The 24,209-nt window shown below is 40.0% G+C and overlaps 1 protein-coding gene and 2 non-coding genes across 3 annotated transcripts in view; all 3 read right to left on the minus strand.

Annotated features, from left to right (window-relative positions):
- Positions 1-24,209, minus strand: part of wdr43 (WD repeat domain 43) — a 57,832-nt gene that overhangs the window by 20,110 nt on the left and 13,513 nt on the right. The window contains exons 3-10 of the mRNA XM_072247145.1: positions 23,918-24,039; positions 12,508-12,628; positions 11,110-11,249; positions 9,462-9,564; positions 6,105-6,169; positions 4,488-4,653; positions 3,023-3,109; positions 215-346 (exon numbers count right to left, since the gene is read on the minus strand). Of these exons, the coding sequence (XP_072103246.1) occupies positions 215-346; positions 3,023-3,109; positions 4,488-4,653; positions 6,105-6,169; positions 9,462-9,564; positions 11,110-11,249; positions 12,508-12,628; positions 23,918-24,039 (936 nt within the window). The remainder of the gene's footprint in view (positions 1-214; positions 347-3,022; positions 3,110-4,487; positions 4,654-6,104; positions 6,170-9,461; positions 9,565-11,109; positions 11,250-12,507; positions 12,629-23,917; positions 24,040-24,209) is intronic.
- Positions 12,079-12,152, minus strand: LOC140194335 (small nucleolar RNA SNORD53/SNORD92). The gene has a single exon (XR_011885183.1). It is a non-coding gene; the product is annotated as a small nucleolar RNA SNORD53/SNORD92 (small nucleolar RNA).
- LOC140194336 (small nucleolar RNA SNORD53/SNORD92) lies at positions 16,749-16,822 on the minus strand. The gene has a single exon (XR_011885184.1). It is a non-coding gene; the product is annotated as a small nucleolar RNA SNORD53/SNORD92 (small nucleolar RNA).

Consider the following 24,209-nt stretch of genomic DNA (forward strand, 5'->3'; position numbering starts at 1 on the left):
ATGAAGAGTTTACCAGTACAAGAGCAGTGGTGGATGGGCAATGAATGCTAAAGCTACTTGGAACCCAAGAATGAATAAACTTATTTGGACCACCAGAACATTGTATTTCATCTGCCACTTTTTTTGCCCATTCTTCCAAGATTAAAATTCCAAAGTAACAACGAACTGGAAGTACAACCATTTTAACCTCAGGAATGAAATATTTATTCATTACCTCATTTTCCAGGTTTTTCCTTTTAGCTTCAGTCTTCCTTGATTCCATCAATGTGGACTTTATACTTGCATCATGGCCTGGAATACCAGGCACTAACACTTTAGATTTAGATGTTACAATTGGAGTTTTGATCTGCAAGACGTAAAGAATAGTTCAGTACAAACTTGTCAAAATATTTTACACATGTAGGTATGAGTTACTTGGGCTTAACCTCTTTCAAGGTAAAATGTGAGACATTCAAATTTTCCATAAACACATGATGCTGGCTCCCAAAACATGAAAAGTAAACTTTAATATATAGCATTCCAATAGTTTGTCAACAATCAATAAATTGTTTAATATCTAGTAGCCCACACTACTGATGCCAGGTTTACTGCCTAGTGGGATACTTTGTGTTTTATCTAAACTCACTTTCAGGAATCAGGACACAAAGGGTTAACCACAACTAAGCAGAAGAGACCAGAAAATAAATAAGTAAACCACTGATCTAAATCTTGCATGGTGTATGAGAAGACCAGTCTCACCAGCACCTGCCTCAAAGGCATCATACTGCTGAGGAACGAAACCAAGAGAACTCTCCCAGATGTTTAGGTCTATACATTCCTATATTACAAGGTTGATCACCCCTTATCAGAAATGTTTTTTTTTAAATTTTGTAATATTTGCATCTATATAATAAGAAAGTTTGGCCATTTACATTACATATACCCTGAATGTAGTTTTTTAATCATTTGAAGCTTGAAACATTTGTGTCAATTGTATCATCAGAAAGTTATTCATTACTTCTTATGCCCGAGTAGACAGTGAGTGGGAACTTGGCATCGCCATCATTCCAGACACGGAATTTGTGTGCTACTGATAAGCAATTTTTGTCTTACACTTGTTCATCACACATATGTACTTCACTATCTATACTTTACCATTTTTTAAAAAATGTGCAAGATTGGATTTATTTCCAGACAAATGTAATGAAAACTGGCTGGGGGCGGGGGGGGGGGGGGGGAGATCAACATTTATGGTGCTAGACATGTTACACTCAAGGATTTTAATGGATGTGATTCAGATTATGAAAAATATTATGTTTTGTAATCACTGAAACATGATATTCACTTCACTGAACACTAGAACTACATCAAGTAGAGGTTACATCACTGGTGTCATCATTGTGAGGAAGAACATCAGAAGTGGTTGAGGGATCTGGAAGCAGATGCTGGAGGCACTACGCTGGATGACTTTTAACTTTCTTCCAATATCACCTAGGTCAGTGTTAGGGTTTTTATCATAGCTATCTTTTTGATTTTAAAACCTGACATGATTTCTTGTTGTTTTGAATGCATGCTGCTCTAGCCCTTCAATTTCTCTGCTGCTTCATGATCAGAAGACACTGTCACCACTGATCTTTAAAAATTTAATGAGGTGCCTTTTCTTAAATTTCTGCAACCAGCCTGCAGAATATTCACAATTATCTTTAATTTTCAATCTTCACTTGTTCCATGACGAGCATACAGTTAAGTGGCATATGTACACTGATGCTGACAAATCCACTTTTCCAATATACAATCAAGATCTTCATTTTTCACCTTATACAGTGTTTTTCTATTTTTCATTAACATCTGTTCATTACTTTCAGCACAGATTTAAAACAGCTTGTCCTTTTTTTCTTCAGATTGATATGATGGTCACTCCGATATGATACTCCTGTCATATGCTTCACACTTGCATCGCTCTCAAGTTTTTCCGACTGGATATTGTGCTTAGATAAACAAATGCCTCCTCTTTCTTTTCACTAATCCCCATGGACATTACTGCAGGCTGTTTTGACATTTTCAACAATATATTCTCAGCACAGAAAAGAGAAAGTGCAAAGCACATGGTAATTACAGTAATGCATAAAAGTCTGGCCATGATGACTGCTGAAAACAAAATGGCACCTGCTCAAGACATAGGGTTTTACTTCTCATAACTGTGTAGTGCGCAGGAATGTGTGCATTGCCTGGGAACCTTCCCAGTGCCTTGTGGAATATCCCATTCGTGGCATTTTTAGATTTGGGAGGTTTTCAGATAAGGGGTGCTCAACTTGTATTGGAAAAGTTCTCACTCATTTCCTCAAAATATTTGGAGATTAATCCTAACTTCAAGATTTCCAGCTGGAATCAGAGACCTAACATACTCACATGTGCACCCAGGTATTAAGAATCTAGTTAGATTATTAAAAATGTTAAGTGGAAAAATACAATTTAATACAAGTAACCAACTCAAAGCTTGTTTTCTTTTTCTAACATTTACCTCAATTGAAATCAATAGACCTCCTGGACCTATACCAAAAGGAACAGTGTGCAGCTTTCCCAGCTTGAGCTTTGGCAGCTCTCCTTGGCTTTTACTTGTGTAACAAAACAGTAATTTTGTACTCTCACCATCACTTGGGTGCCACAAACCTCTGCTGAGCTATACAGACAAAACTTGTGATGATTTTTTAGTTCAAGTCAGAAGAATTAAGTGATTAATAGCATACCACATATATGCTTTTTAAAGATCAGATAAACCAGGAAAGAATTTTCCACATTTTTAAAGGGCAAAGTACAATGAAAATACATTACTGCGCAGAAAGCACAACACCAAAAAGCAAGGTGAGAAAAAAATCTTATCTTCTGTGGGGCGGGGGATGGCTTTCAAACAGAGCATCTTTGTACTTTGCACCCAGTAATCTTCAAAATTAAATGATGTTTCATCCTCATTTGTAATTGCTCAAGAAATTAATGAAATTTTTACAAAGACAACTGAACTAAGTCTGAAAGTATCTTAACTTACTTTGCTCACAGCATCCTCCACTGAAAGTGACACGGTCATCTGAGTATCTCTCACCAGACAAATATGAGATTCCTTGGTATTCAATGTCTGAAATTAAAAATGGCAAACAATAGCTGACTTTGTAAAGGCTGTTAGACAAGGGATTACCAGTACAAACAATTAACAGCAAGTTCAGCTGCTTAGTCAGGAAATATATCATTAAGGATAAGGTGGCTATGGCCAGGGTGCAGGTCGATGGGAGTAGGTGGTTTAAATGGTTCGGCACAGTTGAGATGGGCCAAAGGGCCTGTACCTGCGTTGTACTTTTCAATAACTTATCTGATTTGGGGTATATCAAATCAGAGAGGGTAAATGCATTTAGTCTTTTTCCCAGGATTGGGAAAATCAAAAGATAGAAAGAACAGGATTAAGGCAATAAGGGAAAGATTTAATGGGTACTTAGGTGATGACTTTATTATACACAGTACAGTACGCATCTGGAATAAGGTGCCAGAGGGAGAGTTTCAGGCAGGTATAACAGCTTTTAAAAGGCAGCTGGACAGATACATGGATTGGAAAGGTTTAGAAGGTTAAGGGCCAAATACAGGCAAATGGGCCAAAGTTAGATGGACATCTTGATCAGCGTGGATCAGCTGAACCAAAGGGCTTACTGCCATGCTGTGACTGTGACCCAAAAATTTCATACCTGGAATATATAACAGTAAAGGTGGTCTAAAATCATGCCAGAAACAGGTAAAAACAAATATATTTATATGTATTTCTGGGTAGCTTGAGTCTTCATTCACAGACTCAATACATAGTAGCATCTACTATTTGGGCATTGAGTACGACTTGACCACAGAATCTCAGATGGTGATGAAGTAGATCAGCTGATTGATTGGTGTCGCAACAATCTCACACTTGATGACAGCAAGACCTGAGTAATTAATTGCGGACTTTGGGAAGGGGAAGTTGGGAGAATACACACCAGTCCTCGGTGAGAGCTCAGCTGGGACTGCACTCAGGCAGCTCCACAGGCACAAACCACCCAAAGCCTCCAACAAGCAGCAGCATTCATCACTAAGGACCTTTCACCAACCTGGGCATGCCTTCAGGGAGGAAGTACAGGAGACTGAATTCCCATACTCAACAATTCAGAAACAGCTTCTTCCCCTCCAGATTTCTGAATAGTCCATGAACTTACGAACACTAACTTATTCCTTTCTCTTTGCACTAATTTTATAATTTATAGTAATTTTATGTCTTTGCACTGTACTGCTTCTGCAAAGCAACACTTTTCATGTCACGCAATTGCCAATTTGATTGTTTACTCAACAGGAAAAAATATGGGAGCAACAAGTCAATTAAGATTTAGAGTAAAGAGAATATACACGTAATCGGATACTCGTACCCTCTCTAATTTAGTTGCCCTCAAAACAGCAGACTGCTAAAATGATCATCAAGAAGTTTCCCCGATTGCACTTACCAATCTTTCTATGATAGGATGCAGCAGATTGTTATATGCTATCAACACTGACTGACTGTCTGAACAGAAAGTTGCTGCCAGGATTGGAATAGGTTTCACTTCATTTCCTTTCCCCGACGTCGCAATCTGAAAAGTGCACGTTGGCAAAAGGGGCTTTTTACAGTGGCTGCAAAATAAACAACCATCAGATCAATATAAAAAGATTAATCTCAAGATTGCTTTATGCAATTTTCTGTACACAAGTGTAATGGAGAACAAAGTATTTGTCACTCAGAACCCAACATATAAAAACACTAGAATAAAGAAAACAATAAATATATAAATATACCCAAGATAATTTGTATACATAACTGATTACATGAACATAAAGTGAGCTAGGTATACGAGCGTCTACACTCAAGGTGAGTAAAAGGAAATGATAAATTACAGGTGGTAGTACACAAAATATTGGAGGAACTCAGCAGACCAGGCTGTCTGCCCTGCAGAGTTCCTCCAGCATTTTCTGTATATTACTTTGATTTCCAGCAGCTGCAGATTTTCTCTGGGGCGGGTTAGTGGGTGCGTGTGTTGATCAGCCTTATTGCTCAAGGAAATTAACTGTTTTTGGGTCTGCTGGTCCTTGCATTGATGCTACACAGCTTCCTCCCTGATGGGATACAACAAACTGTCCAGCAGCAGGGTGGGTGGGATTGCTCATATTGCTGGCCTTTTTCCAGCACCTTTCTGTATACACATCCTTGATGGCAGGTAGGCTAATGCCAGTGATTTGTTGGGCAGTTCTGACTACCTGCTGTAGAGCCTTTCTAACCACCTATGTTGAGGATGATGGGGAGGGAGGAGCAGTTGTTCATCATGCTCTGCTGGACTATACTGTTGAATGCGGAACTGAAATTCAGAAACAGCATTCTGACACTAGTTTCCTTGTTCTCAAGGTGTCAGGGTCATGTGCATGACAGACGCTATGGTATCAGCCATAGAGCAGTTCTTTTGGTAACCATATTGATTTCACCTGACAGCTCATTTCTAATTGCAGTGTGCAGGATGACCTTTTGCTAGTTTCCCCTTCCCCACACCGACAAGAATGCTAAATATGGTCTCAAAGAATGCTTGTGTCAGATAGGGAGCCCCACTCTCTGCTGAAGTTAGCAATGGCCTTCCCTTTCTCTCAGTCAATTACGGTGTATAGAGACAAACTCAGTTTTAGTGTTAAGGATAGCATTTTGATCAACAAGAGAAACAAAATTCTGAAAGGGATAGATAAGATAGAGGCAGGAAAGTTGTTTCCACTGGCAGGTGAGACTAGAACTAGGGGACATAGCCTCAAGATTTGGGGGAGTGGATTTAGAACTGAGATGAAGAGGAACTGCTTTTCCCAGAGAGTGGAGAATCTGTGGAATTCTCTGCCCAATGAAGCAGGAGGCTACCTCAGTAAATATACTTAAGACAAGGTTGGATAGATTTTTGCATAGTAGGGGAATTAAGGGTTCTGGGGAAAGGGCAGGTAGGTGGAGATAAGTCCATGGTCAGATCAGCCATGAATTGCAAAGCAGGCTTGACGGACCAGATGGCCTACTCCTGCTGCTATTTCATATGTTCTAAGAGCAAATCCATTCTTACCCATTTAAGATGTGTTCAAACAGGTGCATCTGTCCATCCCGGCAAACAACTGCTAACTTCACTGGCTGAAGAACAAGAATACAATTACTCTCAGATTTGTGTAATTCAATGACAATGTACAAAGGGTTGGGAGAAAAAAAAAGTCTATTTTGAAGTTACCGGTGGACTTTAAAGTTTATACAGCATCTCCTTTGACTGAGCTAGAAATCTTCTGAATTTTATTGGTAGAAACCAAATATGCCCAACCTCTCAAGGTCACTTAGAAAAAATTACATTGATGTTTATAGCCACAATTTTCACAATTCACGCCGAAATACTTCTTTAGTAGCTTTTGTTAGAAAACAATCTTACCATCCCACCCCAATATACTTCACTAACTTTTCAGAAGTATATTTCTACGCAGCAATGAATCACTGAGATGGTTATGGTAGTGAGCTCTAACCACAAAGATCCAATTATTTCATACCCATTTTGATATAGTACTTATGGAGCCATTCTGAATTACAATGGAATTGGTGAGAGCTGTTGTCTTGAAACATCTTACAATGACAAAGACACTCCCACAACACTACACCAAAGAGATTAAAAAAAAACCTGAGTCAAAGATCAATACACATGTTTTGCTTGTAAGGAAAATATGCAGGCAATAACAGCCCATTTCCTAACTAGAAGGATCTCATGTTTCAGAGAAAAAGCCCTAGTAGTTTACTGGAATTTGTCTTGTGGAAGGAGAACAACTGTTGACAGGGTTTCAACCCAAACACCAGCTGTCCATTTCCTCTACAAATACTCCTTCAGCATATTTGTTTTATATGTGGGCACGTGGCCAAGTGGTTAAGGCATTGGACTAGTGATCTGAAGGTCGTGAGTTCAATCCCCAACTGAGGCAGTGTATTGTGTCCTTCAACAAGGCACTTAACCACACAGAGCTCTGCGACAACACTGGTGCCAAGCTGTATCGGCCCTTCCCCTTCCCTTGGACAACATCAGTGTCATGGAGAGGGGACACTTGCAGCATGGGCAACTGCCGGTCTCCCATACAACCTTGCCCAGGCCTGCGCCCTGGAGAGTGAAGTGCAAAACTAATGGATGCCTTAATATTTGTTTTATGCAACCAATGTACATGTAGTGGAGGAAGTAAACAGGGTGTTAATTCAAGGGTTTACTCTTTGGATGCCCATTCATTGTTTGTTCTGCAATCAGCTATGCAAATGGAAAGCATTCTAATAAACAGCAAATTGCACTGCGGTCCAAAGAATGGTTTTAGTGATTCCAATATGGAAAGAGGGAAAATAAAGGCTTGTGGAAAAATTCAACCAGCTATCTTGTTTTTTTTTATGCTAACTGCCATGAAATTGCTAAAAATTTGGAAGCAGCAATTTAAAGGCTGAGAGCACGTTATCCAACAAGTATTATCTTCACTAGTTATTAATTCCTTAAGAAAAGGAATAATCTTGTAATAAAATGAGATATACAAATGAACAAGGTGCCCTCTAAAATATTTATGCTGAAATTTAGAGTATGTACAGGTGTCCCCCGCTATTCCAACGTTCGCTTTACGAAACCTCACTGTTACGAAAGACCTACATTAGTTACCTGTTTTCCCTAACAGAAGGCGTTTTCACTGTTACGAGAAAAGGCAGCGCGCGCCCCAAGCAGCCGCTCCTCCCCTGGAACTGCATTCTAGCCAGCATTACTTAAACATGTGCCTGTGAGCATCCGTTAGCAAAATGAATTCTAAGGTACAGTATCGGAAAAGCCTAAAAGAGCTCGTAAGGGTGTTACACTTAGCGGAAAGCTAGACATAATCAAGCGGTTCGATCGTGGTGAACGAAGTAAGGACAAAGTGAGTTTGGCTTGTGGAAATTGACGAAGATGATGTTGAAGAGATTTTGGCATCCCATGACCAAGAACTGATAGATGAAGAGCTGATGCAATTGAAAGAGGAAAGGATAACAATCAAAACCGAATGCAGTAGCAAACAGACCAAAAGTGAAGTCATCCAGGACCTGAACATGAAACAACTGCGTGAAATTTTCGCTGCAATGATAAAGTATGACTTTAATTTTGAAAGGGTACGTAGGTTTAGGGTAAATTTCCAAAATGGTTTGAGTGCTTACAAAGAACTGTATGATAGAAAAATACGCGAGGCTAAACAGTCAAGAAAGCCTTCCACATCAGACGACCAACTTCGACCTTTGACATCGAGACAAAGAAGATGACCTGCCTGCCCCGATCGATGAGAAGACACCCCAATGTCCCACCACCCCAACTCTCGGGCCGTGGACCAATACACTGCCGCAGAGAATGCAGCGGTAGCCAGGATGCACCCAGCACATCTTTAAGAAAAAGCTGAAATAAACAAGCTAATTAATTAGGTGCCGCCTGGCATGTAAATGTCGGCACAGATCAGAGGCAATGCAATCAGCATCCCCTCTGATCTGGGCCGACATTTACATGCCAGGCGGCACCTAATTAATTAGCTTGTTTATTTCGGTTTTTTTCTTAAAGATGTGCTGGGTGCGTCCCAGCTACCGTTGTACCCCTGCATTCTTTGCGGATTGGTATTGGTCGGCGGCCTGGAGGGTGGAGCCACTGCACCACACCAACCTCCGACAACTCAGCCTAACACACCATAATCGGTGTGCTTGGCGCTGTCTTCCCGATTCACATAAGTGATACTACACTGTACATACATTATTTCTACTTTATATAGGCTGTGTATTTTTATGCATTATTTGGTATGATTTGGCAGCTTCATAGCTTAAAGGTTACTGGAGAGAGTGCTTCTGCCGAGAGCGCTTGCGTGAGATTTTCGCTACGGAGGACAGTGCAGCAATGATTGTAAAGTATTTCTACTTTATATAGGCTGTGTATTTATTTGTGTATTTAAGGCAGAGATTGATAGGTATCTGAGTAGCCAGGGCATCAAAGGTTATGGTGAGAAGGCGGGGGAGTGGGACTAAATGGGAGAATGGATCAGCTCATGATAAAATGGTGGAGCAGACTCAATGGGCCAAATGGCCGACTTCTGCTCCTTTGTCTTATGGTCTTATCATATCATTCCTGCTTTTACTATATGTTACTGTTATTTTAGGCTTTGTGTGTTATTTGGCATGAGTTGGTAGGTTATTTTTGGGTTTGCGAACACTCAAATTTTTTCCATATATAAATAAATGGTAATTGCTCCTTTGCTTTACGACATTCCGGCTTACGAACCGTTTCTTAGGAACGCTCTACCTTCGGATGGCGAGGGAAACCTGTATTGTAAAATCTAAAGAATATCCAATACAGGATGATGATTTTCCATTAACATTACAAATTAAAACCAATGCTCATCTGAGGTGCTCCACGTACATCTTCTCTGTCACCTGAAGTAGCCAGATCCACATACACAGGCTCATCTGTTAGTATGAAGGACAGCACTGCATTCTTATCCTTCCCATCTTGTCGCACTTGCCTGTTGAGAAATAGCAAAGAAGCATTGAGCTGAGCTTCAAGAAGTCATTGTTATAGGACAGAGAGAGAGGTTAGCATAGAATGAGCTTTTCCAATGATATTAGAGCAAAACTTTCAAGCATCACATTAAACTAGATATTTTATTACAGAATAACTAGAATAGTCTGCTAGTTGAATGAAATTCAGAAATTGATGAAGTAGAAATTAACAGATTAGAGAAGGGTTTTAAAATAAGTGTTTAAGATCTTTGTAACACCGAAGCAAAGTTAATGGTTGAAATACATAACGTGACAGTCCAGCCAGACCTGGTGTGGTAGCAGAGCCTCCACCCATGCAAGATTAAAGAATTTAAGATCTTCTAAACAAACAGCCACCATTGAAATATTTTGTTCTGGAACTATGTCACAGCTTCCGAATGGATTTGATCGAATTTCACTAATTTGAGCAAGTTCTTTTTGGAGGAGTTAACTAAAACTACTGATGAAAGCAGGATAGTAGACATTATCCTTCTGGACTTTAAGGTATTTAACAAGGTTCTGCACTGTGGTTAAAGCATACAGGATTCAAGGCAAGCTGACCAGTTGGATCCAAAGATTTGCTTGTTGATGGAAGCAGAGTGTATTTACGATTGGATGCACAACTCATGGCAAATCACAGGAATTAGTTTGCCAAAGATGCAGAGATTGGTTTTGTGGATAGCAAAGGTGGATACAACAGGATAGATGAAAAATTGGAAGGAGCGCTAATAGATGGAAATTATTCCCAGCAAGTGGAGGGTGGTGCCATTTAGTAAATCAAGTAGGGGTGGGGCATACACAGTAAATAGTAGAAAACTAAGAATGTTGATCACCAGAGGAGCCTTTAAGCTTAAGTTCCTAATTCCTAAAAATGGCAACAGTACATAGTGCTGAAAAAGGCACATGGATCGTTCGACTTCATATCATTGGGGGGTTTTGTTGCAACTTAAAGCATCGATTAGGTCACACTTGGGAGTATTGTGTGCAGTTAGTAGCATGCATTGAATTATTCTTATGGTAGGCTTCTAAAAGATTTCTTAAATTTGGAATTAAGGTCTTTTCCTGCCCTGCATATCCAATAGGCAAGTCGGCTGGTGATGTTGTGGCATCCACACTCTACTTCAAGGCAAGTGGCCCTGGTTTCAAATCCAGCCGGCTCCTTGCATGCTTCCTATCGGTGCAGGGTTGAGCGTTGAGTTAACAACTCAGTCTCGCAAAAGCAAAAACAGACAAATGCCGAAGAAACGACAAGGTTGGTGCCCAATGTGCCACAAGGCAAAGAAAGGAACTATCCACTATTAGCAACTAGACATTAGTACATAAACTTAGCTAAAAATTAAGCAGTTTAAGATCTACTGATTTGACTTTTTGCTATTTTTTGCTCATATAAACGACAATTAGGTTTCAACGTAGACTCCACAAATTGCACTTCAATATCTGTAACACAAAACTAGAAGTTCAAAGAAACCACATCAATCTGCAGTTAACTGATTTTTTAAAAAGTTATCTAGTTAACATAAATGTCTCACCAAACATTAAGCAGTCGATCATGCACAGCTCCAGAGAGGAAATATAGGCCAGTTATTCCATCAGATAGCTGGCTATCATTAGATGGTCGTATTGTTGCAAACGTAAGTGACGATATTGCTGTTGCGTGACCTGTAAATTTCTGTACGGAGATTACAAGAAAAGTAACTACACCTTTGTTTAAAAAAAATTAGCCACGAGTAATCATAATAAATTCATGGAAACTTATCCACCATAATTGTTACAACCAACTCCTCATCCTTTCAATTACATTGCTAAACCCACTTTCTACCTCATCTTCCCCAACTCCAATACCCTGTAGGCAGTAGTTGTTGAGCAAGCACTTCAAGCCTGGTCAGAAGTTCAGAATCTCGCTGTTTGAAACTAAATTGTAATGTCATGACCCAACAAGATATTTATGTTCCAACTAGACATTTGCATTCCTAAATCAGGGACTTTTCCTTCACCCCAAAAGTTCCAACAAATAATGAACCGTTAGAAATTTAATTGACGTTTAAGAGAAAGGCTGATCATGAAGGAATAAGTGGAAGTCCAATGACAAGGACACTTGGCCCCAGGCCTCACATCGATGCTTACATCATGGGCTTTATGTCTTATCACAAATTCCTGGAGCTTTTGAGGAACACATTCTCTCCTTCCCTCCACCCAATGTTCTCTCCTCAAATCTACAAAACACAAAAGCCAATATTTTGCTATCTGAAGAATTCTCAACTTGCTTTTCAAATAAACATTGACCAAGTTTCCTCGTCTATTAAGTTCAGGCTACTCTTATGCAGAGTTAACAAGAGACACAAGAGAGAATGAGAATTCTATACTGTGGCAATATCAAAACAAGCTTACTTTAGGCACAGATATACACAAAGCACAAGAGGATTTAATGCTCCGGAATCTGGTTCAAATTAAATATGGATGATGACAAAACACCAAAACAAATCTAGAAGTTGGTCAGCTTGCTCAGACAGCCAAGGTGGTGTCGTCATATTTATCAGCAATATAGCGAAACCATAATAAATCATCACAGCAAGACCTTCTGAAATTATGTTTTGGTGAAAATGTATCCAGGTTTAAAAAGTATTCATTACATTATGCCTTTCCATTTGGTTTGTTAGAGCTGAAATACTTTACTCCAAAGCTAAAGAAAACAAAAATAACATTTGCAGCCAAAAATATGGATTTGTAAATAAAAGCAAAATGTCTGGCCTTGGCATTCATTCCACTTTAAATATATTGCATGTTCTTAACATTCTTAATAAAGGCTTTTTTTCTAAATACACCAGATCATAGCCATTCCACTGAATTTCATACTTAGTACTTTTCCCCAAATCCAGAATTTGCAACTCAATATAATCTGCCTCTTAAGGGCAGTCTTGAGTACTCACCCTGTATACTTCTTTGGTCTCCAGGTTCCATAACGTGATGCCGCGGCCTGCTGATAGCAACATCTTTCCATCAGGGCTCAAACAAAGGTGAGTAACACTACCTTTCTCGGCTTTCCATTTGCTGATTGGGGAGGTGTGGTGGGTTTAAAAAAAAATCCAAATTACTAGAGCAGTACTAAATGGCACAAATCCACACAGCTCAGTATTCCTGATATATATTAATACCAATGACATAGGAAGGAAAAGCGAAAAGGTCCTGAAAAGAGAATTGAGAGAGCTAGGGAGCAAGCTGAGAAGCAGGACCTCCAGGGTAATAATTTCTGAATTGTTACCTGTGCCACGTACCAATGAGGGAAAAACAAGGTGATTTGGCAGAGGCTGCAGGGGCAGGGCTTCAGGTTTGAGGATCATTAGGATCTCTTCTGGGCAGGTATGGCTCGTACAAAAGGGACGGGTTGCACCAAAACCAGGTGGGCAGGTTTGTTGGAGCTTTTGGGGAGGGTGTAAATTCAGCAGGGGGGTGGAAACTGCAGTGAAGGGACTCTGGATAGGACAAAATAGCAACCAGAAGGACAAGTACCAGTGCATTAGGAAGCAGAATCAAAAAGGGCAGCAAATACAGCACTCAAAATGTTGTATCATAGAGTGTAAGAAATAAGGTGGATGCATTATTACAGATTATCAGATACGGTGCTGTGGCCATCACTGAATCATGGCTGATGATGGTTGTAGTTTGAAGCTGTATGTCTAGGGTTACATGTTGTATCAGAGGGATAGGACAGTAGGCAGAGGGAGTGGTGTGGCTCTGCTGCTGCTAAAGAATGGCATCAGATCAGTAGGAAGATGTGACATAGGATCAAAAAATGTTGAATCCTTGTGGGTTAAGAAACTGCATTGTTAAAAGGACCCTGATGGCAGTAACTGGGTTGTGGACCACAGATTACAATGGGAAATAGAAAAGGTGTGTCAAAAGGGCAATCTTATGATAGTCATGGGAGATTTCAACATGCAGGCCAATTCGGAAAATCAGGTTGGGGTTGGAAATGCATCTCAAGAGAGTTTGTTGAATGCCTACGAGATAGCTTTTTAGAGCAGTTTGTCGTTGAGTCTACTGGGGATGAGCTATGATCACAATATAATTTGAGTTCAACTTGAAATTTGATAGGGAGATAGGCAGCAGTATTTCATTAAAGAAATTACAGTGGTATGAGAGAAGTGTTGGCCAAAGTAATTTGGAAAGAGATGCTGGCAGGGAGGACAGCAGAGCAACAGTGGCGCGAGTTTCTGGGAAAAATAAGGAAGTTCAGGATAGGTGCATTCCAAAAACAAATAAGTACTCAAATGGAAAAATAGTACAACCATGACTGATAAGGGGAGTCAAAGCTAATGTAAAAGCAAGAGGGCAGACAAGCAAAAATTAAGCAACTAAAAGAATCACTAAGAGGGAAAAGATGAAATATGAAAGCAAGCTAGCAAACAATATCAAAGTGGATAGTGAAAGTTTTTTCAAGTATGTAAAAAAATAAGAGAGACAAGACTAGATACAGAACCACTAGAAAATGAGGCCGGTGAAACAATAAAGGGGGACATGAAGATGGCAGATGAACTAAATGAGTATTTTGCATTGGCCTTCACTGTGGAAGGCACTAGCAGCGTAAGAGGTGAAGAGTGTGAGGGAAGACAAGTGAGTGCAGTTAATATTACAAGGGAGAAGGTGCTTAAAAGCTGAAAGGCCTAAGGGTACATAAGTCACATGGACCAGATGAACGAACCCCAAGGTTCTGAAAGAGGTAATGGTAAAGATTGTGGCATTAGAAATTATTTTTCAAAAATCATTGGACTCTGGGAAGGTGCCAGAGGACTGGAAAATTGCAAATGTCACTCCACTAAGAAAAGAGGAAAGCAACAGAAAGGAAGTTACAAACCAGTTAGCCTGACTTCAGTGGTTTGGAAGATGTTGAAATCAATTGGTAAGGATGAGGTTATAGAGTACTTCGTGACACAGGACAAGATAGGACAAAGTCAATATGGCTTCCTTAAGCGAAACCATTGCCTGATGAACCTGTTGGAATTCTTTGAGGAGATTACAAGTAGGATAGATAAAGGGGATGCAATGCATGGTGTATATATGGATTTTCAGAAGGCCTTTGACAAGGTACCACAAGAGGCTGCTTACCAAGTTAAGAGTGCATGGTATTACAGGAAAATTACTGGCATGGTTAGAGCACTGGCTGATTGGTAGGAGGCAGCGAGTGGGAATAAAAGGTTCCTTTTCTGGTTGGCTGCTAGTGACTAGTGGTGTTCCGCAGGAGTCGATGTGGGACAGCTTCTTCAAATGATGGAATAGATGACTTTGTTGCCAAGTTTGCAGATGATGCAAAGATCAGTGGAGGGGCAGATATTGTTGAGGAAACAGGTAGGCTGCAGAAGGACTTATAGACAGGTTAGGAGAATGGGCAAGAATACAATGTTGGAAAATGCATGGCCATGCACTTTAGTAGTAGAAATAAATGTGCAGAGTATTTATTTCCTATACAGGGAAAAAAATCCAAAACCCTAAAATGCAAAGCGACTTGGGAATCTTTGTGCAGAACACCCCAAAGGTTAACTTGCCAGCTGAGTCAGTGGTGAGAAAGATAAGTGCAATGTTAGCATTCATTTTAAGAGGTCGAGAATACAAGAGCAGGGATGTGATGCTGAGGCTTTATAAGGCACTGGTGAGGCCTCACCTTGAATACTGTGAACAGTTTTGGGCTCGTCATCTAAGATGTGCTGGCATTGGAGAGGGTTTCAGGGGATGTTCACAAGGATGATTCCAGATTCCAGGAACAAAAGGGTTATCATATGAGGAGATGTTTGATGGCTCTGGGTCTGTACTCAGAATTTAGAGGGATTGGGGGGGCGGGGGAGAATCTCAGTGAAACCTTCCAAATGTTGAAAGGCCTAGACAGTAGATGTGCAAAGATGTTTTCCATGGGGGGGGGGGGAAGAGGGTGTCTAGGACAAGAGGGCAGAGCGTCAGGGAAGAGGGGAGTCTATGTAAAACATATGGAGAGAAATTTCTTTAGCCTAAGGGTGGTGAATTTGTGGAATTTGTTACCACAGGCAGCTGTGCAGGCCAGGTCGCTGTGTACTTAAGGCAGAGCTCGTTAAATTCTGATTGGACATGGATCAAAGGTTACAGGGAGAAGACTGAGGTGTAGGGCTGAGGAGGAAGAAAAAGGATCAGCCATGATTGAACGGCGGAGAAGACTCAATCAGCCAAATGGCCTCTCTCAGCAAAGACTGTCTCTAAACCTGGCAGTTGATCAGATAAAAGGCAATTTCACACAACTTAAAGGGAAGGAATAGGAAAGCAGTAAACCTGCCCTTATAGTCAGGCAATGTTCTAGGTTTAAACCTCTCCACGCAATTATGAATTGCCATCTTTCTCATATAATCTCTCTGCAAAGCCATCTACAATTTAGGATTAGATGCAAGTATTCCTAATCTATGATAATTTTAAGAAAAAGTTTGAATATAGTCATCTACATTAATTTGAAACATATTGGCCAAAAGTCATCCAATCTTACATTCATATCTAATGCTTTGGAAGAGGTGCCTCAGACTGCAGAATACAACTTGGGTTACAAAACCTTTACCAAAACATGTTTTAGTTCAGCATTATGTTTACATGATAGATCCTACATGCCAAATTTTATAATGCTGTTTAATGCACTGTTGGAAGAACTTATTGTGCATACACCCTCTCCACTGACAACACAAATTTATAATTGGAGAATTTGTCCATAAACATTTTTGTTCTTTCCTTAGACAGGGTACCTCCCAAGATGGAAAACATCAAGAATTCAAATATTGGCCTAAAACCAACATTCCTATCATCCTAAATTAAAACTCAGCAAAAGCTGATAATTAAATTTATCACTTTTTACACAGTAAACCAAGGCCCACTTGGTTGAAGGTCCTTAATAGGCTACAAGAAAAAATTCCTTTCATGGTATTATTATCTCACCAAATAATCCAATATATAATACCGCCCCCCCCATCGCCCCATTTCCACAGAAGAGCGAGGGTGAATGTGACAGGTGCAAGTACTCTGGCAATAAAAAGATGGGTATATTTTGGACCCATACACAAACAAGCATAATAAATGTCACTTCAGATGCAAAGTTCCTAGCATTTTTCCATTTCAAGTTAAATCTGGATGATTAATGAACACCAAACCCTAGGAATGAGTTTGCTCGCTCAGACAGCCAAGGAGGTATCGTCATATTCATCAGAAATACAGCGAAACCATAAGACATCATCACAGCAAAGCCTTCTGAAAACATGCTCTGGTATCAAGAGCCAAATGTAGCCCAATTTAAAAAAGTACTAAATTCAATTACAAGATCAAAAAAGAAAAACCATTAGCTCACCCAGCAGCATAACTTCAAAGACAAATGCTACATCAAGCTGAATACCAAGTTAGTGCCTACTTATTAAAAAACAAAGTCCAATTAAGGATCGACAATGTGAAGTGTACACACAAGGACTTACTCCATACTGTATAACAAGCTAATGGTAGGCACATTTAAGACATTCTCAAAAGGAGAATATTGCCTTCCAGCAACTCTGGCCCATCTTCCAGCTCCAAAATATATCAAAACTAAATCCCACAGATAACACAATGGAGAAAGCCTAGTGGTATATGAACAACAATTTTGCTCTTTTATGCTAATATGAAAATTGTCATGAGGTAATGATCCCAGCAAAGCTTAACAGTCAAATATATTACTCATCGCAAGAACTCTTTTTAAGTATATGTAAACAGACTCAAAACATGTGAAAATAATGGCAAAATTCTCAGGAATATTTTAGACTAGACTTCAGAAAGGGAAAATATAAACTAGCATGATCCTGCAGCAACAATTTTATCAAATCTAGTCCTCAGATTTTAATTCTTTAAACATCTGTGGCACAAAATATGCACACATCCACTTGGTGGAGCATTTTACTCCAACTACTTCTGCAATGCACATCCAATATTGTAAAAGTTCCCACTCCAACATTTCCCCCTCTACCCCTCGGCTAGTAGATTACTTTACTGAACATATTGGAGAAGGAGAGAACTCTTGCTAGTTGGTGTGGCCTGGTTTACTGCATATCCATTCATTTGGTTTACTTCTCGGAGCTGTTCACACCTCTCCCCAACATCTGTCATAACATCCATTAGATTTTAAAGCTTGAATGGAGGCAGAATCAATGATATCACAGCTGTAGGAGCCAGCCATCTGTTCTCTATCTGCATTGTGTTTACTATGGTAACTAGTCACATAGGTGGGGGGGGGGGAGAAACGTGATGAGAACAAAGAGAATAAGTTACGTCTTCATGCTTTGTTCTATGCAGTTTGTAGCAGCTGGGGACCAGTGGACATTGTATCTTTTGCTGATTACTCAATAACGGTACACTTGGGTATACTTTAGTTTAATCACTTCCAGATTGTATATTTGCTAATTGCTGATAATGGGTCAAAAATATAGGATCTAACTGTGGGAGCAATCACTGGAGCTGGGGGCACGTGATGTAAGTGTACAAATCCGTAGGGTCGCAGGCAGCAACACTTGTTTTGGTTTGCCGCTACATTCTGTCAGCAAAAGTCTGGTAGTTATACCAAATGAACATGGTTCATGCTGCGAATTTGGGTTTGAATCAGTTTTGAATGGTCAGCACTGCCTGTCCACTTAGGGAGTGTAAGCTGTATCTTGGTATTTGCCTGAGAGTTCAGCCACTTGGTTCTATTGAAATGTTGTATTGAATTTGTCATTGTTCTGTCTGATTTGTGAACTTGGAAAACAACACGAGTCAAAGTGGATTGAGTGACCCTGAAATAGGGATTAGGAAAAATTAAACAAACATGCAATATTGAAGGACAGACTGCTGGAGGAAATGAAATTTATAAAGCCACAGGACAGATTGTGACTACATATAAAGCTGAAGGCAGTGCGCCTTACCATGCCTGCAACACGTTCTATTGCTAGCAGAGCGACATATGCGTTCCAACAATTCATCTGCATGCATTGGAATGGAGGTTGATTTAGCTGAGTTATACGCAAGACAACAGTTGTTGAGGGATGAACACACATTTGAAGAAACCAGGAAGAACAAGCAAAAACAGCTTTGAAGGGAGGACCACTGAAAGGAGACCACGGTGGTGGAAGAGACTACTACACTCGGCTCATTAACTACTATACAGTTAATGGAACTCCAGTTTTGCACTTGGATGAGCTTTGGCAGCAGCAACTCAAGGCAGATTTTCCTGCATGCAGCCAAGAGGAACAAGCCAGTTTGTCAGGAGATCACAATTCAGGACAGACTACTTACCAAAAGAGGACATTTGTATAAATGTTGAGATTTCACATCTCCTGTAGTTGTAATTATTCTAGCACAATAATTTGGGGGCATAGAATGTAGGAGCCATGCATCTGTTCTCTATCTGTACTGTATTCTGTTGCACATTTATTATGTTTATTATTGCAACCTAGTTATGAGTGGTAAAAGTGAAGGGAATAAGTTGTCTTTATGCTTTGTTCTCGGCAGTTTGCAGCAGCTGTGGAGGTCGTATCTTCTGCTGGCTGTTCAACTGCGCTTAGCTTATACTTGGGTATGCTTAAGTTTCATCCCTTCAGGTTCTATGTTTGCAAATTGCAAATAAAGAATCGAATAAAGGATTCCACTTTTGGAGCTGGAGGCACATCAAGTACGTACAACAAACCTGTAGGGCTGCAAGCAGCTGCAATTGATTTGGTTTTAAAACAACTGGCATATATCAAAATTTGTTGTTTGTGGTACCAGTAAGTTGGAATACATAACTAGAACTATAAATTACATCTATAATATATATAAAATTAAATTAGTGAAAAAAGAATGAGGAAGAAAATAAAAGTATGACTTCATTGCCCATGCTGAAACCTGATAGTGGAGGGGACGGAGTTGTTCCTGAAATGGTGAGTGCGTCTTCAGGCTCCTGTATCACCTCCTTGATGATAGCAATTAGAAGAGGCCATGTCCTGGGTAATGGGAGTCCTTAATGATTGATGCCGCTTTTTTGAGACATTGCCTTTTAAAGATGTCCTTGATGCTGTGGAAGCTAATGCCCACGGAGTTGATTAAGTTTACAATTTTCTACAGCTTTTTCCAATCCTGTGCAGTGGCCCCTCCATTCTAGACAGTGATGCAACCACTCAGAATGCTCTCCACCGTACATCTGTAGAAATTTGCAGGAGTCTTTGGTATCATACCAAGTCTCCTCAAACTCCTAATGAAATATAGCTGCTGTTGTGCCTTCTTTGTAATTGCATCAATATGAAGGGCCCAGGATATATCTTCAGATATGTTGACACCCAGGAACTTGAAACTGCTCACCCTTTCCACTGCCGATCCCTCGATGAGGACTGCTGTGTGTTCACTCGACTTCCCCTTCCTGTAATCCACAATCAATTCCTTGGTCTTACTGACGTTGAGTGCAAGGTTGATGTTGAGGCACCACTCAACAAGCTGATCTATCTCACTGCTGTATGCCTCCTCGTCACCATCTGAAATTCTGCCAACAATAGTGTGTCATCGGCAAACTTATAAATGGGTTTGAGCTGTGCCTAGCCACACAGTCAGATTGAACAACTGACCTCACACGGTACTGCACAACCAGAGAAAACAGTCAGCAACTAATGACTAATTAAGGAGCCAAAATCTTAGCTGGCCTGTAACAAAACATCTAATTTTAAACAGAATTCAGTTGCAGTATCAAAAAACAAAACTGGGGCTTCATTCTAGTTCCTCAGTATAGATTCAGATAGTTATTTCTGAAGAACCCCACTCCTAAAGCTTCTCCAAATAACATCAAAAGGTTCAAACAGTCATCAGCATTTTTTTTGCCCCATGACTTTATAAAAATGAGCACCACAGAATTCCAATAACCATGGCCACATTTTGTTTCAGTTTTAAGCCTTGAATTCAGAGCTGTGGAAATAAGTTTATCCACCTACACTTTGTGGCAGTGCCTCATGCTGTTTAGTGTTTACCCAGGAATGTTACTGGAATGTCAGTTTTAACCTATTTATTATCACCTGGATATTGGAATACCTTTCACATCCAACTTGGAATATAAACGAAGAGGTAACAGATAAAAATTACTAAGAAAAACAGCCCAAATATATTTAATATAGTTGACAAGTTATTCATTTTGCATCTGAAAGATAGTTTTGATGGCAAGAGCTGCAATAAAGCAAGGGAAATTACATCTTGTCTGCATTGAAAATTATAGTAACACATAGGAACACAACCAAAGACAAAAGCTTGAAATAGCATTAGATTTAGTTTATAATCTTCTGTGCTCATATCTGCTCTTTGATTTCCAACAAATGGCTAAGGATTTAACAGCCCATGGAATGTTCCATTTTCAAAAAAATATTTTGGCAAGTCTTCAAAATGGAATATCGGGCAAAGAAGGATCTGTATGCCAAAGATTCATGCCCAAAATAGTAGTCATAGTCATACTTTATTGATCCCGGGGGAAATTGGTTTTCGTTACAGTTGCACCATAAATAATAAATAGTAATAAATCTAATTCTGTAAAGCTTTTACTCAAATTCAAACAAGTCAAAGGGAAATTGAAAGTTTAATACCTTGCCTACCCGAATAAACATTTTACTGAAACTAAGCATTTGCTATACGAGATAAATACGCAATTTACTTGTTCAACCACTCTTGTCATTCTGTAACTTTTAACCAAAGATACACAGGATTAATTGTACATTTAAGATTCTTACCAAGTGGTTATTTGGGATGCCGACTTAATGCCATTTAAGAGGGCAATTAACAAACAACACTGATCCATCGCTGGATCACACAGGTCAGATGACAAACTCTCTTTACGGCAATAGTAAACCTGAGTTTTGCTTCATAGAGGAATTCATAGTTGTGATGGATACTACTACTGATATAGCACACAAAATGCTGGCGGAACTCGGCAAGTTAGACAGCAGTTATGGAGGGGAAGAAACAATTGTTATGACCTGATAACCTTCATCAGGATTGGAAAGGAAGAGGGGAAGGAGTACATTCTGGCAGGTGAAACCAAATGTTTGGCGGGGGGGGGGGGATGAAGAAATTGGGAGGTGTTAAGTGGAAAATGTAAAGGTGAAAGTGGAAAGTGGAAAAGAAATGATAGCTCAGTGGATCATGAGAAAAACATAAGTGGAGGGGCACCAGAGGGAGATGGTAGGCAGGTTTGATAGAGTAAAGGCAAGCCAGAATGGGGGAATAGAAAAAGATGAAGGAGAAATTACTGCAAGTTAGAGAAATTTATGTTCATGCCCATCAGATTGGAGGCTGTCCAGATGAAATAGGTAGTGTTGCTTCTCCCACCCCTGTGTGGCTCATTGTGACAGAATGGAAAATCAAATTGAAATGCTCACCACCAGGAAATCCTGCCTTTTGTGGTGGATGGAGCAAAGGCATTCAATGAATTGATCCCCCAATCCATGTCCAGTTTCATCACTGTAGAGAAGACTACACCAGGAGCACTGGATACAGATGACCCTGACAGACTTGCAGGTAAAGTGTCACCTCATCTGGAAGAACTGAGGAAGGTGGTACAGAGACAGGTGTAACACTTAGCCCTGCAAGTGGGACAAGAGAGAAAACAAATGGGGAGGGATGAGTGGACAAGGGAATTACATCTAGAGTAGCACCTGTGGAAAGCGGAGAGTGCGGTGGTGGTGAGAGTCAGTTGGGGGGGGGGGGGGGGAGGAAGAGAAAGTGTGCTTAATGGTAGGATGTCACTGAAGGTGGCAGAAGTTATGGAAATATGCTGGACAAGGAGGCCCATGCGGTGGTGGGTAACCTGCATCTAGCACATCATTGTCGAGCACAAATCACGTGCTGCATCACAAAAGTGAGAATGCTTCATACCCCCAGACTACTAACCTTTCTACCTACCACAATATTCAAATACAGCCAGTTCAAAACTCTATCACAGTTATTTCTACCACTTTAGCCAAAACAAGAATATGAAGGTTATGACTACATGGCATCAATTTGGCCCTGGTATGCTTGTAGTGTGCGGATAAATGAAACTGAGCCAAAGTGATTCCTGAATCAATTCTTCAAACAGCAAGGTCAGTTGCTCTGCAAACAGCACAGACAGTCTCCAGTGCTGTTAAGTGGAGTCTGCACACTATCTGTGTTCAAGTGAGATTCCCGTGCTCCAGTTTCCACCCATATCCAAACTGCAGGCTGTCAGGTTAACAGGCCACTTCCTGCTAGAGGTACAACTACCTCTAGTGCAGGGGTTCCCAACCTTTTTTTATGCCATGGAGCAATACCATTTAGCAAGGGATCCTTGGACCCAAGGTTGGGAACCCCTACTCTACTGTTAGGTGAGTGGTTGAATCTTGGATAAAATAGTAATGTAGCAAGAATACAATGGGGTTAATGATGGATTAGTTAAATAGAGGGTTTTATTATTCACGTGATCTCACTGGAGCAATGGGCTTGCCTTCTTGTTGTACCCATCTACAACTCCAACACCCCAATATCAAAAGTAGCTTAGGTTACAATGAAGGGACAGGAAACAAATTCTGGGTTACTGTCCAGTAACCAATTCAACATCAAAAATCAGATGGCATTCTGGAACAACAGACCAATAAGTCTGTGTGGTAGAAACCAGTCTGGAGAATGAAATACAGACTGATTTTAGTAGATATGCATTTTATCCCATTTCTTATATGTAGTTCCATGTTAGTCACTGGAAAATGAAATCAAAACAGGCAACCATAATTTACCCATATTTAGCAAAAGTGATGTAAGAAATTTCCATCCCTTTGTCTTCAACAGAAAGAGCAGCTATTCCACTCTTACTACTTACGTCAAATACATAAAATTCTTCATTCTGGTACGCTTATTACATCACATTTAAAACTAATACAATGCAATGTTACAGAAGTCTACACCTCTTCATTAGAATGATTGTATTATTAGTGTATTTCACTGCAGAATAGCAAAAACTAAAAATACGGGAAGAGTTGCATTTTCCCAAGTGATAGATTCCACCAGTTTGAATTTGTCAAAGCAATTAAAGCTTGTAGTTCAACTTCACACATATGACACTACATTAGCAAAGGGTGCTCAATAGTCTGAGCATTCTGGTGTTGCACAACAACCCTCCAACTATCTCTCAACCATGGTGGCAGCAAAATCTCTGCTTTGTGAGAATGCTACAGTACAGGGCAACCAATAGATGGCACTACCTGCAGTGATTGATTACTGTACCATCATAGGACCTACTGACCTCAATAAACATGCAAAAATCAATTGTGAAGGAAAAGAGGGTAAAAAAGTGTATGGAAAGAAAAGCAACACTGCACTGACCATTTCACTTTTCCTGTTGGCACACTCCATTCCACTATATGCTTGTCATCTGAGCAGCTGTAGAGACAATCATTTTCGTGATGCCATCGTACACAGTTTACTTTGCTGTTGTGTCCATCACTCTGAAAGCATAAAAAGTAGACTATGATGTTAGTTCAAATACGAGTTTCATGAATGTCCCTCCAATAACTTGCAAGTAATCAGTGAAAGACAGATAGGCTGGTAGAAATGGGAGACAATACGTAGATCATATTTAACATACAAGACTACCAAGTGGTTCATCATGGCGGGA

The sequence above is a fragment of the Mobula birostris genome, chromosome 2, assembly GCF_030028105.1.
Source record: "Mobula birostris isolate sMobBir1 chromosome 2, sMobBir1.hap1, whole genome shotgun sequence".
NCBI lineage: Eukaryota > Metazoa > Chordata > Chondrichthyes > Myliobatiformes > Myliobatidae > Mobula > Mobula birostris.